General features: G+C 45.2%; 1 protein-coding gene across 2 annotated transcripts in view; it reads right to left on the reverse strand.

The window, feature by feature from the left end:
- Positions 1 to 265: 265 nt before the first annotated feature.
- Positions 266 to 16372, reverse strand: part of SCD (stearoyl-CoA desaturase) — a 31820-nt gene continuing 15713 nt past the window's right edge. For both annotated transcript variants that reach the window (XM_035137787.2, XM_035137788.2), the window contains 4 exons: positions 15904 to 16034; positions 11102 to 11307; positions 9731 to 9963; positions 266 to 6191 (listed from right to left, as the gene is read on the reverse strand). In XM_035137787.2, the coding sequence (XP_034993678.1) occupies positions 5992 to 6191; positions 9731 to 9963; positions 11102 to 11307; positions 15904 to 16034 (770 nt within the window). In that variant the 3' untranslated portion in view covers positions 266 to 5991. The remainder of the gene's footprint in view (positions 6192 to 9730; positions 9964 to 11101; positions 11308 to 15903; positions 16035 to 16372) is intronic.

The raw sequence follows: 16372 nt of genomic DNA on the forward strand, positions 1-16372 counted from the left end.
GAGGCCGCCTTGACTGCCTGGCAATGCTTTCGCAGCCCTTCTCAGCCTGCAAATATGTTGAAAGAAATTAGGGGAGGAAGCATCTCAAGGACTAAGACCCTGTAACACTCCAGGGCTCTCTCTCTTTCAAAAGAAATGGTGCCACGAAGTTTGGGAAGAGGAAGCCATCGCAGCAAGATGGGAATTCCTTGCTTCCTCTGTCTGGATGCATGCTAAGGATAATTCTGAATGTCTAGCGATGCCACCAAGAGATTGCAACCGAAAGTCAAATTCAAAAACCAACCATTTTATTATAAACAAACAAACAAAAACACACCTTCAGATCAGCATAAATCAGACATTCAATTCCATATTAGAAGAAAATTGTTATTTTTTTCAGCACATAAAATATGGAAATATTTAATGGGAAACAAGCAAACAAAGATCCTATGCACACACACATCAGGAGCATAGGAGCGTCAACAATTCACATTAACCTTCACAGTCTCCACTGTTCCGGCATTTGGTTTTCCAGATTCAAACTCTTTCGCTCGCTGCAATCCGATGGTTTGCTTGTGTAACTGCTACTTGGATATTACTAACACCTGAGGTCCGTTTGACCTCAAGCCAATTAAGCTGAAGCACTGAGATGAAAGCCAGTTTAGTCCCAAATAGTCAATGGTGACTTATACCTCAGAACATCGAGTTAAACCACATTAGTATCCCCCTTTTAAAATGGGGGCTTTTGCCCTTTTGCACGGCAGCAAATGCAGGCAGAAGAGAAGAGGAAGAACTTGCCCATTGCACTCACAAAGAATCTAACAGTACAATCCTATACAAAATCCACTCGGGGGGGGGGGAGCCCCACTGAATTCAATAGGGCTGCCTCCAAGGTCCTAAGTATAGGATTGTAGTTTAAATTGCAGTTAAGAGCAGAACCCAGGATTCCCAATAACTAGGCTTCTGCTCTGACTGCTAGATTGCATACTCCATTCAACACCCACATAATTCCAGCCCATATCACAAAGGAGAGAGAGAGAGAGAGAGAGAGAGAGAGAGAGAGAGAGAGAGAGAAGCTAACCAGAGTGGTCACCTTCTAGAGAATGCATCCTAGATATAATGTGCACCACACAAAAAAAGGAGAAGCAAAAAACGGCTTTATTTTTAAGTGATCTAACTATTCCTTACCTTAACAGAAGATTAACCAAGTACCGTACATTAAAAAAACAAAAACACATCTGTACCCACAATTCAACGCAGGCAAATAATTAACATAAAAATACCTCTGGAAAGTGTTTTTTTCAGAAATAATTTAGCACAGATGAAAATAAAATACTGCGAAGAGCTCTTGATACTTCCTACGTATGTTCAAGAAAAGCTTAAGGCACATCAAAATACTTGTCCGTTAACACCCCACCCCCACCCCCACCCCCCGCAAAGTGTCTGGACCAACATGGGAACTGTTTGGTTGCTTATGCTTTCATCCCACACCCAAAAGTTTTGGATTCGCTTAGCCCATATCAAGTGGCAATCTCAACACCTGAGTCAATAGCACTTGTTTCCTTTTGTGAGAGAGCACACAGTTGTGATGGCTGCAAGGGAAACATCACTTAGGGAGGCTGTGCTGTGCAGGTGACTCAGCTAGGAGGATTATTTAAAGGTAAAGGGACCACTGACCATTAGGTCCAGTCGCGGACAACTCTGGGGTTGCGCGCTCATCTCACATTATTGGCTGAGGGAGCCGGCGTACAGCTTCCAGGTCATGTGGCCAGCATGACTAAGCTGCTTCTGGTGAACCAGAGCAGTGCACGGAAACGCCGTTTACCTTCCCACCGGAGCGGTACCTGTTTATCTACTTGCACTTTGATGTGCTTTCGAACTGCTAGGTTGGCAGGAGCAGGGACCGAGCAACGGGAGCTCACCCCGTTGTGGGGATTCGAACCTTCTGATCGTCAAGCCCTAGGCTCTGTGGTCTTTATTTATTACTGGCCCCAGTGTCTTCCAGGTACAATTTAGAGCAAGGATAAGCCTTCAGAAATCGCACTGACCTAGCACTATGACTGAGGCCACCCAATGTTGGTCATAGCCAAGCTCGTTGCCATGGCCGAACAAATGGATTCAGGAATGTGAAATGGCATCCAAACCAATACTGCTGTATTCTAAACATCCTATGTCAGATTCAGTGAAAAATTTTGGTGATGAAAGGAGACACCCCAGTCTGTGAACTTCTCCTGAACTATTCTCATGAGAGTGATGGCTGCTTAGCCCAGCACTCAACAGGAACCTCAAGTTGCCACTAAGTGCATTTCTAGTCACCTGGCAAACATACCTGTACAAAGAATCAGGTTCTGCATTTTTTAGGTGTCTACCAGCATTAGAAACTCAGATACGTAAGCTAGGGCCAAATGGCTCCCCTTAAACCAAGGTTACAGTGGCCAAAACGGAATGTCTAGTTGCCATTTTGGGGCAAGATTGCTCTAAAGCAGGCACCCCCAAACTTCGGCCCTCCAGATGTTTTGGACTACAATTCCCATCTTCCCCAACCACTGGTCCTGTTAGCTAGGGATCTGGAGGGCCACAGTTTGGGGATGCCTACTCTAAAGTCTTATTTTTCAAATGATGGACTGTGATTGAGTCTCAGTTAAACATCTGGCTAGTTTAGATGACAACCTTGAGCCAGGTTAAGAACTTGGAGAACTTAAGGAAGAAACGTCACTTGATCCAGGGATGTTCCACATATCTATTGGCCTATTCCTACCTCTCTTTCTCAATGGTGACATGGACTATTCATAACGTAAGCATATTCTTCACAACTGTGGAGCAGGGCAGTGGGGTGGGGGAAGACTGCTCCTGCTCAGGCCACACAGAAAAAGCATTTTGGGTCCTGAAATTAATTCCAATTGTGCCAGTAAAATGTAAGTGACAGAATTCTACAGGATGGGGTATTAGTGTATGAAAACAGCCCAGATCCAATGATCCTCAGGCATGCACCTCCAGATGGTGGAAATGTCAGGAACTGCCACTTCCTATTAAAAGGTTTTCATAAGAAGAGGACTGATGAATCAGACAAACAACAGAGGTCAGCCAGATGTTCCCGGGAACCAGAAGTATTTCCTGCTGAACTACAAGGAGCAGGGTGGCCAAGAAGCTGTAATATTGATGGGAGTTTGAACATTTGGGTCATGGGGAAGGAGACAGACATGTGCCCCGGTGTTACAGTGGAACAGAAAGAGGTTGGTTTGGGGGCAGGGGCGGAGCTTCATGCTCTGGCACCAGGGGCGGGGCGCGCCTCCCGGAGGGGCGGAGCACACATTCCAGGGCCGTGGCGCACCTCCCAGGGGCACGGCGTGCCTCCCAGAGGGGCGTGACATGCATTCCAGGGGCGGGGCGGGCGCCCACGATGGTGCGCCTTGGAGCCCGCCGCTCAGGGTGGCCCGCCCCCACCGCCCCTATCTCCCTACGCCCCTGTTTGGGGGCCTTCACTGTGCAATCCTAACTGGAACATGGATGCTTTAGCTGAGATTCCTGCATTCCAGGCGGTCGGACTAAATGACCCTTGGGGGTCCCTTCCAACTCTATGATTCTAAACAAGTCCCACGGAACTCAGCAAGGCTTATGCCCAGTCAGCAGGCGTACGGTTGCAGCCTTAATCTCAGGAACCAGATTCTGCAATACAGCAGAGAAAAGAACGTCATCACCCTAGATCAGGGCCTGCTTTAGCTGTACTGTTTTTGCAATGTGCTTTTCTGTTGAGCTGGATTTATCTTTTTGCTGAGCCTCAGTGCTAACTGATGAGTAATTCAAATGTAAATCAGCTGACAGCTGGGCAGTGCAGAACAATTCAGAGGCTCCACTGTGGACAGGCTGCTGCAAACTCTGGCATGGCAGGGGATTAGTCAATATCCTATACACATCCAATCTGAGTAAGCTGAGCTAGCTAGCTAGCAGTGGGGTCGTTGTTCCCTTCTTGGAGAGGAGAATTGGAAACCTCTTTGAACAACTTGCACTACAACTCTCTGTGGAGTCAGAATCAGCTTCTCCCTTACCCTTTCTGCTGATATTTTATATGAATTATCAATAGGTTGCATCTGATCTAACGTTTCACATTACTCGAAACACAATACCTCTCCGTTAAGGTGGCTAGATGCTAGGAAGGGAAATTTCACTGCAGTGAAACTTCTCTGCGTGGCAGAAAGAGGTGCACTAAATAGGGAAACTAATGCAATGCCTAAATTAGGGTTGCTTTTGGGGGGAAGCTGTTGAGCTGTTGGGGGGGGGGCAAGTTTCAAAAACCTGGACATCTCGTCAATTTCACAAAATTCCCCCCAAACACTAATGCTGTCATTGGAATTCCAGACATATGCCAACTCTACATAAATTCACAAATTAAAACAGCAGCAGCGTCTGCCAAAATATCCTCTCCCTAGTACAGAAGCTGTGCCCTTTTTGGCCATGTGACATTCATCACTGCAAATGCCCCCCCCCCTCACCAGTAGCAGATAATCAAATCAAGTGTGTGAATGCTGTAATCTTTGTCAACCTGTTAGAAATCTGTGTGTAATGGCTGTGCAAACACCTCCCTCGTTTGAAAGCAGCTTTCCTATGGATTGCAAAAGTGGCCTCTCTCTCTCGCTCTCTCTCCTTTCACAAGCTCTCCTGCAAAGAATCTGTGTAGAAAGCAGTGGCATAGCGGGGGCGGGCGGGCCACGGGGCGGTGGCCCTGGGCGCAAAGTTGTTAGGGGGGGTGCAAAATTTTGACACCTAATGCTGCCCTGGTGTTTCGAAAACAGTCTAAAGCTCCCTGAATAGGGAATATACTTCTTTCTTGGCCCTTTGATTTCAGCCCTTAGTTGATCCTTCCAGGGATCACTGTGTGGACATCGGCTGCCATATTTTGCAGAATGAAAACGATCTGTTTTTACCTACACCAACAAACACACCGTCCTGCATCCGAATGGAAATATACTCTTCCAGCACACACACAAAAAGCAGCTTGGGCCTGTGACACACACACACCTTTGGTTCAAACCCCTCCTGTACCTCCCTTTTCCTCTTTCCTGTTGGGAAGTGTTGCTTTGGTGCACTCATTTCCACCCTCAAAACATGCCCATTTCCCCACTCGGAACCCGTTCACAACCAAATCTGTTCCAGCCAGCAACCAGCTCCTTTGTGTAGTTTTCGTACATAGGCGTCTCATAACCCTGCACAGGCCGCTTGGTTTCCAAACTAGCGCCCAGGTGCCGGAAAAGAGCAGTTTCATGACACTAGAACATGGGCAGACACTAGAACATGGGCAGAGGTAGAGGTAGAACATCACTCAGCTCCAGTTAAGAAAACCAACCCCTAATTCTAGGACTAACCAGCAGGCTTCTTTGCAACCCTTACAAAATGCTTTCTCCTTTCACTTTCCATCCCTGCCCCCTAACCTCTGCAATAGCAAACCCACTCCTTCTGCTCTCGCCAGGGGGATTTCAGAGCCCCTGGCCCAAGGGGTCAGACTCGAGTTTCTCTACAAGAACATGAGACAGGACAAGTCACCCTTCACTCATCAAGGGTCTCAAGAGCCAGGGAGAGGGAGAGATGACCCAAACATGCGCAATTGCAAACGGAGTCGCTCCATTGGTGAAACTCTGTTGGCTCAATCCCTCCAATCAGCTGCAGGGAAGATTGCTGGGTGTTCTACCAGCTTCTAATGAAAGCAAGCGAGAGAACACAGGAAAAACAAGAGGAGAGAGAGAGAGAGAGAGAGAGAGAGAGAGAGAGAGAGAGAGAGAGAGAGAGAGAGAGAGAGAGAGAGAGAGAGAGAGAGAGAGAGAGAGAGAGAGATGTCCCCTGTAAAAGTTACAGGTCTTGAATACATTATTTCAAAACATAGTACTGGAATGGGTTAGAGTCATCACCTTGAGAATCCTGAAAGCATTGCTTTGTAGTTAGTAAGCAGAACATTAAACATATGCCCAGGTTATTTGAAAGAGAAAGAAGGGAGGAAAGGAGATGGAGGAGAGCAGACCTTCAGCCAGTCTTGTGGCTACCATCACCAGTCCGAATTTTCCGGGCCATGATGGCCTCCTTTGACACCCGCTTGCAGTCCGTGGCCAAGCCCAGGTAACACATAAGATCAATGAAAGCTGTTGTGATGTTCCAGTTCAAGCCAAATTCACTGGTTGAGTAATCATAGGGGAAAGTATGGTGGTAGTTGTGGAAACCTTCGCCTGGGGAGAGAGAAAGGAGGAGAAATCATAAGCGTCCACGTTGTGTATTTACTTGGGAACTAGATTCTGGAAAGCGGTCGACTCTAGTGAGTAAATTTTAAGTTTCTTTAGTTTGCTTGATGAGTAAAAGCAACGTCCTTTATGACCGAGTGTGGGTATGTATTCAATAAATGTTCGCTGCAGGAAGCCTTTAAGTGCTAACTTGCTGCTGGAGCTACCATTTGAACTACCATTTCCACTGCCACACTGTTGTGTCTATAATAGTATTTTGATATTAAGCCTAGATTAGCATCTTGGTGAATGATCATCAAAAAGGACCCAGAATTGGAGGCACCCAATGCATTTTTTTTCTGGAAAAAAAAGAGGTGCCAGAGCTCCCTTGTCCTTTTTTAATGGCCAGTAGCGCCCACCTGAGAGTTCCGGAGAGTTCCGGCAAGAAGAAAGCCCCAGAGGCCCTATTATAAGCAATTAATGAAGTAACTTCTGCTCTCCGGCATGGAAAGAATCAGAAGCAAAGGTTGGGTCACGTCACCCTTCTCAACCGTCTGAGGAATCATGGGATAGCCATCGCATACAAGAAGGGAGAAACCAGTGGGAGGGAAATGCCGTCAGTGTAAGTGGAACAACAAAAGACAAAGGAAGGCTAGGTGGCCTGAGAATAATTGCAACTTAAAATCAACACAGCGGAGGCAAAGGGATTAAGGATAATAATCTGTGAGGCTTGTTGCATGATCACTGGAACTGCAATAATAAGCTACCACCTAATTTGTGAAGGAACAATTCATATGTGGCAAGGAAATAATTGCCACAGACACCTTCAGAGAGACCAAACTATGTCAAGTGGGAAATGGCAAAGATAAAGCTCTCTATGGATGCTGATGGAGACTGATTGAAGGAGAATGTCCCCTTCAGAATAACTGGTCCCCAATGTACCACACCAATGGCAAGACCCTCCAAGTGCTCCTATTTTCCAGGGACAGCCCCAGATTTACAGAAGCTGTCTCTGTTTCTGATTTGTTCTCGGAATGTCCCGCTTTTCCTTAGGACGTCCCTATTTTCATCAGAGAAATGTTGGAGGGTATGCAGTGGCCCCAAATCAACCCACCGAGCTGCAGCAAGGTGTTCTGCGGTTTCCTTCCTTAGAAACGTAAGACAGAGAAATGACAGGTTGCTTGGCCCATCTCACTGTGGCGATGTGCCAAGGCTATTTCCAAGGAGTAAACAAGCAGATAAGTAAAGGGTGAGCCACCTACAGTATGTTTTACCACTGGGAGCAATTGACCCTTGAGCTCCTGAATGTTCAGGGATTAACACCTCCTACGAAACTTCTGCAGCACAAAATATTGAATCAGTGCATAATACTGGAGTGTTAATTCAAACCCTTTTCGTGACCCTCACACCAGATAGGAATAATGCCATTCCAAGTCTAGGAACCTCCCGGAAGCAATATAAGTTTATTTCAGGGGCCTTCGAAACTTGCAAGAATTGGATGTTCAGATCAAATTCTGGCATAAGGCAGAATTCCTGTTCGTGATGTCTAAATCCACAGAAATCTACTGTGGATCTACTGTCTGATCTACGTTTCAGATTCCTAAAATTGCTTTTCTGCTCCTGTACTAATGAAATAATCCAGTGTGCAGGAGCAGAAATACATTCCAGCTCTGTGGCCTCAAGAAATGGTACCCTTTCTCCACAACACTTACCCAAAACTTCAATATTTGCTTTCAGAACAATGCCTCCCAGCTAAACAAAGCAGCATGCAAAACAGGATGACAAACTTTTTTTTGTGGCAGATAAAAGTGGTCAGTACAATTTTATATACATATTTTTTTCTGTTCACAATTTGTGTGTGTGTGTGTGTGTGTGTGTGTGTGTGTGTGTGCGCCAGCTACACAGAGTAGGAAAACTCTTTCCTCTAGCCTACCTCTATAAAGTTCTTGTTGGCACTGTTTTATTAAAATGGTGTTCTGCCATGCTTAAATACTAATAATAGTAGTATCTATTATGGTCTGTAACAAAAGCTGTACAAAAACTGAACCTGGACGACTGTGGCTCCAAAGCCAATGTGAAACAGGCCTCGCCTCCGTGAAAAGGTAGAGGAGAGGCTGGGATCAGAAATTAACCTGAGGTTCATAGAATCCCATCTCAAAGGAGAAAAGTGAGTTTTAGGGGCGCTGAAATTCTTCTCCATCTTGGGATTAAAATCTGAGCCAGGAAGAATTCTTAGCTTCTGTGCCTGACTTCCAACAACATGCCTTTTCACCACTGTCAGGATAACTAAGGTGTTCAGCTAAAGGGGAGGAGGATGTGGAGGGGAGACGGCTTCAACAGGATACCCAGGACAGTGGAGTGGAGAAAGGAAAAACTCTCTCCTAGATTGGAACTGACAAATGGGCAAAGAGTCGGTATTTGTGATATGGGCATATAAAAAAATCTTAGAAGATGGCTGAAGATGGATAGCTTTTCCTGGGCTTGTATCAAAGTGGCTCAGAAAATGAAAAGTGCGCACACAGAGCAAATAACTCTGCTTATTTTCAAGCTTGCCAGACTTCAGAAATCACCACATTTCACCATCAACTTTCTGAAGTTAGAAGCAGTGCGCCAGTCCATCCACCAGCAAAGGGAAGGAGGGAGATATTTCCCTCCCTCCCCTCTCCATTGTTTGATATCCTGGTAGCATGCTGGAATGAAGGGCTTCCGTACCCCTTGAGAAATATAATTTCCCCATGAGAACCCCCAGTGCCAATGATCCTCAGGGGAAAATACATTTCCAAAGGACTCCTGTGGGCTTTAGTCCCAATGCACTCCCCTGCTCTAGGCATTCCCTGCCGCACTGTTTCCCTCTCCCCACAGCCAGAATCAAGCCCTGCCCACTGCTTTTGCCACCACATTGTGGGTAAACTAGGAAGAGTTCTTTGGCTTAGATTAGGGCCTACCTGGCCCCTGTCTTATCAGCCTTTTTTCTGGCCTCTCTAGAGATGGCCTCTTTGAAAAGGTGGTAGAGAAGCCTGGGTGCTCTCCCAAGAAGCTATGGCTACCTGTGTGGAAGTAAATGGCAACAGGATGACTTCTCATGAATGAGGAAAATGAAACAGGATGTGGGCACAGCAGGAAAACCATGGATGGAAAGCAGGCAATCAGGGAGGGGGGGAGGAGGAGTTTAGATTTGGAGTTTGGATTTGATATCCCGCTTTATCACTACCCTAAGGAGTCTCAAAGCGGCTAACATTCTCCTTTACCTTCCTCCCCCACAACAAACACTCTGTGAGGTGAGTGAGGCTGAGGGACTTGAGAGAAGTGTGACCCAATGACTCTCAAGTGTGACTTGAGAGAAGGTCACCCAGCAGCTGCATGTGGAGGAGTGGAGACTGGACCCGGTCTCCCAGATTACTGCAGATCCGAACATGGATCAGAAAGAAGGCAAAAGGTGCTTGCTAACCAAAGTAAACACCAACTGAGGACACCAGGAACTGTGGTGGGAGTAAGACGACAGCAGACCCTCCCCTCCTCCAAACCCCAACATGTTCCCCTTTACATACCTAGGGCTCCAAATACGACAAAGTGGTTCTCTCTGGGGTTGATGGTCTTATCATACGGCCGGTTGCCATACATGTGTGCCGCACTGTTCACTAGCCAGGTGGCATTGAGGATTAAGGCATAGCGGAGGATCGAAGCCATGAAGAAGCTAGTGTGATAGGACTCCCCCCAGAAGTACCAAGGCACAGCAGCAGGGAAAAGGAAGCACATGATCACCACAGAGGTTTTATAATGCCTGGGAAGAAAGATACATGCATTGCAGTCAGTATATTTTGAGCTCTTTGTAGGGGATCACATTAGAATTGCAGCGTTTGAAAAAGCTCCATTTCGAGTAGACCCTCACATTTCCCTGCAAGATTTCACTCTGCAGTAAATCTTTCCAATTCACGATCAGATTTTTAGCTCGAACCCCAAAGGTGTCAATGGTTCAAACTACAGTGGTACTTTGGTTCTCAAACTTAATAATAAATAATAATAATAATTTATTATTTATTATTTATACCCCGCCCATCTGGCCGGGTTCCCCCAGCCACTCTGGGCGGCTTCCAACAAAATATTAAAATACAGAAATCCATCAAACATTAAAAGCTTCCCTAAACAGGGCTGCCTTGAGATGCCTTCTAAAGGTCTGGTAATTGTTATTCTCTTTGACCTCTGGTGGGAGGGCATTCCACAGGGTGGGTGCCACTACCGAGAAGGCCCTCTGCCTGGTTCCCTGTAACTTGGCTTCTCGTAGCGAGGGAACCGCCAGAAGGCCCTCGGCGCTGGACCTCAGTGTCCGGGCAGAACGATGGGGGTGGAGATGCTCCTTCAGGTATACTGGACCAAGGCCATTTAGGACTTTAAAGGTCAGCACCAACACTTTGAATTGTGCTAGGAAACATACTGGGAGCCAATGTAGGTCTTTCAGGACCGGTGTTATGTGGTCTCGGTGGCCGCTCCCAGTCACCAGTCTAGCTGCCGCATTCTGGGTTAGTTGTAGTTTCCGGGTCACCTTCAAAGGTAGCCCCCACATAGAGCGCATTGCAGTAGTCCAAGCGAGAGGCCATTCAACTCGCGAAACGGTTCAAAAACCAAGGCGCCGCTTCCAAAGGGCTGCAGGAGCTTCCTGCACTCAATCGGAAGGCGCAGTAGCCGCATCAGACATTTGGCTTCCGAAAAATGTTTGCAAACCAGGTTTGCGGCGTTCAGGAGCCGATTGGATCAGGAGCCAAGTCGTATGAGTACCAAGGTACCACTGTACTGTAAAGATTGGAAATTTGGAATCTACAGTTCTTCCACCATGAATCTGATTTTCAGTGTATGTAAACAAACAAACACATTTCCTATCTTCTGGGAAAACAAAGCAACATCAACGGGAGCCCTTTGCTTACCTCCTTTGGAACATCACAACTTTGTCAGCCATCAGGTCGGAGAGATCCAGCTTCTTTCCCTTCTCTTTGACATCAGGGTGTTTGCGCACCAGGAGCCAGCCGATATGAGAAAAGAAAAAGCCTCGCTTTGCATTGTGGGGATCAGCATCCGTTTCAGAGTATTTGTGGTGGACACGGTGATCTCTAGCCCACTCAAAAATGTCATTCTGGATGAAACACAAAGGCAAACGCATTAGTCCTGTTTCGAGCTGGACGATAGTCCTCTGCTTCCACAGCGATCCTTAAGGAACATGGAAGATAAAAAATACTTCCTTAACTCATTCACCCTGAACGCAATGCTCTAAGACTTGCCTTGCCTGGGCCGGTTCACTGCCGTGGACCCCCCTCCGTGGGCCGAATCATGGGTGTGGGTGAGCGTGCGTGCCAGTGATTTCCGGCGTCTGCGTCTGTGCAGACGCAATTTCCGGCCCCGGAAAAGCAAGTCCCTGCACCACACTGCGCCAGTTTAGCGCAGCGGGCAGTGACTCGCTGAGCGGGCGGCTCGGTTGTGGTTTGTGGGCCGGTAAAACGACCCCTGTGGGCCGCTTGTGGCTCATGGGCCATAGGTTGCTGGCTCACCTGTGCTCTAAGGCAAGCAACTATTATTCCTATTTTACAACAGGTGACATTGAGGCTGGCATGGATTTAGATGTGGCCTAGATTAACTGAGTTTCAGACCTGAATCCTTTCCGTACATGTCCAACACGACATGATCTGATTTAACTTTTGGAATACACCCGAAGACACCTCTATACAGTATAGGGAAGTTCTTAACGTCTGATGTTTCATTGTGTTTTCAATAATTTGTTGGGAGCCACCCAGAGTGGCTGGGGAAACCCAGCCGGATGGGCGGGGTACAAATAATAAATTTATTTATTACCATTATTATTATTATTATTATTATTATTATTATTATTATTATTCTGGCACTCGTCACAGTGTCCCGTTGCAGCAGAAGCGGTTTAGTTATGCTGGCCACATGACCCAGAAATCTGTCTGCGGACAAACGTCGGCTCCTTTGGCCTGAAAGCGAAGATGAGCACAGTACCCCATAGTTGAATTCTACTGGACTTAACCATCCAGGGGTCCTTTACCTTTTACCCTTTAATCAATTAATTAATTAATAATATGTCACACTTGCCGTCAAGGACAAGTTCAATTGGTTTTTTTTAAAGGAGAGGGGGCATAGATGTTTCAATAAAACTATGTACTACCATATTTTTCCGTGTATAACACCCTTCCGTGTATAAGACGGCCCCTATTTTGGGGGGGTCCAAATTAAGAAAATGGGGGGAGATTGCCCAGAGTTGTTAAGCGTTTTTGGGGGAGGATTGCCCACAATTGTTAAGCTCGGGGGGGGGGGGAGTTGCCAGAAATCACCTGCCCAATCGCCACTGACAATCTCCCACTCATTCCATGAACCAAGCGCCATGGAATATAGTCTTATACACAGAGAAATGCAGTACATTTGTTAAGAGATGGACATACCTGCCAATTAATTTTTATGATGTTACTGTTTTAAAATTGGGGGTGGGGAACAAATTGAAATTGGCTAAATGAGCTATCTTCAACTTTTTTAGATCCGGGACCCACTGGGGACCTATATCTTAATCTTTTACCATATATTTGGCATGGTGGTAGTGTTCCTGTTGCAAGCCAACTTGGATCAGGCCACGACTCCCTAACGGATCCCCAGCTAACCAGTTGAAGACCAGTGGGCTAAATGATTCCTGTAGGAAAGAGCATGCAGCAATGCAAGGATATATACAGGGACCCAGAAGTTCGCCGCCTTTAAATGGGAACCTTTAAAGATCCTGCCTGTAAGAACATTAATAGCCCCAAAGTGGAAATCGCAGGCGGTACCTTCGATAGCGGAGTGGCAGTCGAAAATGATAGACTACATGGAGATGGCCAAACTGACCCACAGAATTCGCGACCAGGACGATGTGAGATTTCGGAAGGAATGGAGCAAATTTGTAGAATATGGAAAAGGAAATTTCAAAGGGATGAAAACACTAGCGGGACAGATGTAAAACCTACATCTATGATATGAAGTAATTCAAGTAAATGCACGATCGGATTGATATATTTTACCTGTGGACCGCGGGGGGGGGGTGAGTCAGAGCTTGATGAAGCTATATGTTTTTTAAATGTTATGTATGTATTATATTTAAGAGTTGGGAAATGTTAAATGAAATCAATAAAAATTTAATGGATAAAAAAATAAAAATAAAGGATTAATAGATAATAAGGGAAATGGAAGTACAAAGAGGCTGAAGAAGCACTTAGATATTGTAAGAAGGGAATAGGTTTAAACGTAAAATAATTATCAAGATTTCTAGATCCAAATGATATTTTGAAATATTGGGAATGTGTGGCTAAAAAGCATCAAGAAAAATGCTTATAGATACGTATATTAGAAGAAGAAATGGTTTAAGAAATAGAGTGTGCTATTATAGATATAAATAGAAACGTGGGAGGGGGGGGCAGGAGGAAGTCGACAGAGTAAGAAATATATTTGATATATTGTTAAAGAAAAGTTTTTTATTCTTTTTTCTATTTTCTTTTGTATTTTTGTTTTTTGTCCTTTTCTTGTTTATGTATTTTTGTGGGGTTTTTTTTGTAAAACTAATAAAAAATATTTTTAAAAAAAGAAAAAGAGAGATGTTTTAAATTGTACCAAGGCCATTAAAAAAAAATCACAACCCTCTAGTTGCACTCTGTTGCGTGCAAAGTTGCGCCAAGTGACTTTTTGAAGTTTCATCAGGCAAATCCACCCAGTTAGAAGGGAAGGAGGATTAGCGCTGAAATGAGTTTCTCAGCCTAGCTCTCCATGTTTTGCTGGATTAAGACAGAGTGTTAAAATCGAGAAGGGAGTGCCCATTTAGAGTAGTAAATGGCAGCTAATGCCATGGCAGGGTGGAGATAGTTCCAAGAACTCCTGGCAGGTGAGCTGCTGCTGCTGACTGAGACGGGGAAGAGAGAGGAGGAATCGAGATCAGCACTATGCAAATGCCCCAGCAGGAGGATCCGATTAACCTCACTGGTTAATCCTAGTTAGTCCGTGCAATCCTAGTTATTTGTTTTAATCTAAAACCCTTTGTTTTGACAGATTCTTGAACTCTAATCTGATGTTTTTTGTCGTCGGGGGTGGCTTTTACCCTTTGAGTAAAAAATTTCAAATGCAGTGGTACCTTCGTTCTCAAACACCTTGGTTCCCAAACACTGAAAACCCAGAAGTAAGTTGCTCCGGTTTTCGAACATTTTTCGGAAGCCAACGTCCAATGCAGCTGTCGGCTGTTGTTTCCGGGGCGCCTGCACCAATCAGAAGCTGCGCCTTGGTTTTTGAACATTTCGGAAGTCAAACAGACTTCCAGAACGGATTAAGTTTGGCGCTTTTGTTTTTAGAAGACATCTGAAGGGGGAAGTTTTTAATGTGTGACATGTTAATGTATTTTAAATCTTTGTTGGAAGGCGCCCAGAGTGGCTGGGAAAACCCAGGCAGATGGGCGGGGTACAAATAATAAATTATTATTATTTGCTCTTTATTTTGTGTTTCTGTTTTTTAGGCTTTTCGGTTAATTTGTTTTTGTGGCTGTGTGGAACCCAGTTCAGCTACTGATTGATTGACTGATTGTGTGACTGGGGAAATGGATAAAAGCCCCCCATCCAAACAATAACTATCATCAGTGCAGGCAAGTAAAAATTTACTTTTACTTTTTATCCTCTACAACATGGGCCCAATTGCCTTCTAAATCCGGCCCGCGGACGGTCCAGGAATCAGCATGTTTTTACGTGAGTAGAATGTGTCCTTTTATTTAAAATGCATCTCTTGCTTATTTGTGGGGCATAGGAATTTGTTCATTATTATTTTTCCAAAATATGGTCTGCCCCCCTCCACAAGGTCTGAGGGACAGTGGACCGGCCCCCTGCTGAAAAAGTTTGCTGACCCCTGCTCTACAATACTGTCTTATTCATTTTATAGTATAGTACATTGATCATTGCTTTCATTTTATGGATTAATGGTCTTGTTCAGGCATCCCCAAACTGCGGCCCTCCAGATGTTTTGGCCTACAACTCCCATGATCCCTAGCTAACAGAACCAGTGGTCAGGGATGATGGGAATTGTAGTCCAAAACATCTGGAGGGCCGAAGTTTGGGGATGCCTGGTCTTGTTAGATAGTAAAATTCATGTTAAATTGCTGTTTTAGGGGTTGTTTCTGGAACGGTTTGATACATTTTGCATTACAGTGGTACCTCTACTTACGAATAACTCTACTTACGAATGTTTCTACTTACGAATGGAGCTCCGTCCGCCATCTTGGATGCAGTTTAGATAGGATTTTTTCTACTTACGAATTTTTAGATAGAGTTGCTTCTACTTATGAATTGTTTTCTCCCAATGCATTCCTATGGGATTCGACTTACAATTTTTTTCGACTTACAAATGTGCGTTCAGAACGCATTAAATTTGTAAGTAGAGGTACCACTGTACTTTCTATGGGAAAGCGCACCTTGGTTTTGGAACGCTTTGGGTTTGGAATGACTTCCGGAACAGATTAAGTTTGAGAACCAAGGTACCACTGTACAGAAAAAGGGAAATAAAAGTTACGGGGGGTGGGAGGGAGAAGGGTGAGATACCAATTTTTTCGTATGGAATTCCAAGTTAGCCAAACTGCAGGAGGCATATAGCCTTGTCTGCCCTCCCCTCATGTATCCATGACCCTGGAATCTGGCCATGTTTATCATCTCATAATTCCTACCTGGAAAGCCATGGAGTTGATGACCGCCAGGAATATTCGGAGAGGCAGGCCGGCTTTGTAGGAACGGTGGCTCCAAAGACGATGTGCTCCGGCTGTGATTCCCAGCCCGCTCAAGACAAAGAGAACAAATACTGGAAACAAGAAAAGCGAGGGAGATAGTGAATGGGAAGAAGCCTACACTTCACCATTGTCCCACTGCAACTCACAAATATAAGCTCTGCTAAAAAAAACCCCACACAATAATAATACAGTACTCATTTGAAGGAAGAACCTGGAGTTGGATTTGTTAGAAAAACAGAAGGCAACAAATTGCCATTCAGACAGGTTTCACCCAACACTGGGCTTGAAGCCATCAATCAAATCTGTGTCTGATCTTTTAGGGCATCTCAGGAGATCCACTTCACAAACATCCGATTTCTTAATTGTTATTATTTTTTGGCACACAGTATTTCTTGCATGAGAGCCAGGC

The sequence above is a fragment of the Zootoca vivipara genome, chromosome 5 (genome assembly GCF_963506605.1).
Source record: "Zootoca vivipara chromosome 5, rZooViv1.1, whole genome shotgun sequence".
NCBI lineage: Eukaryota > Metazoa > Chordata > Lepidosauria > Squamata > Lacertidae > Zootoca > Zootoca vivipara.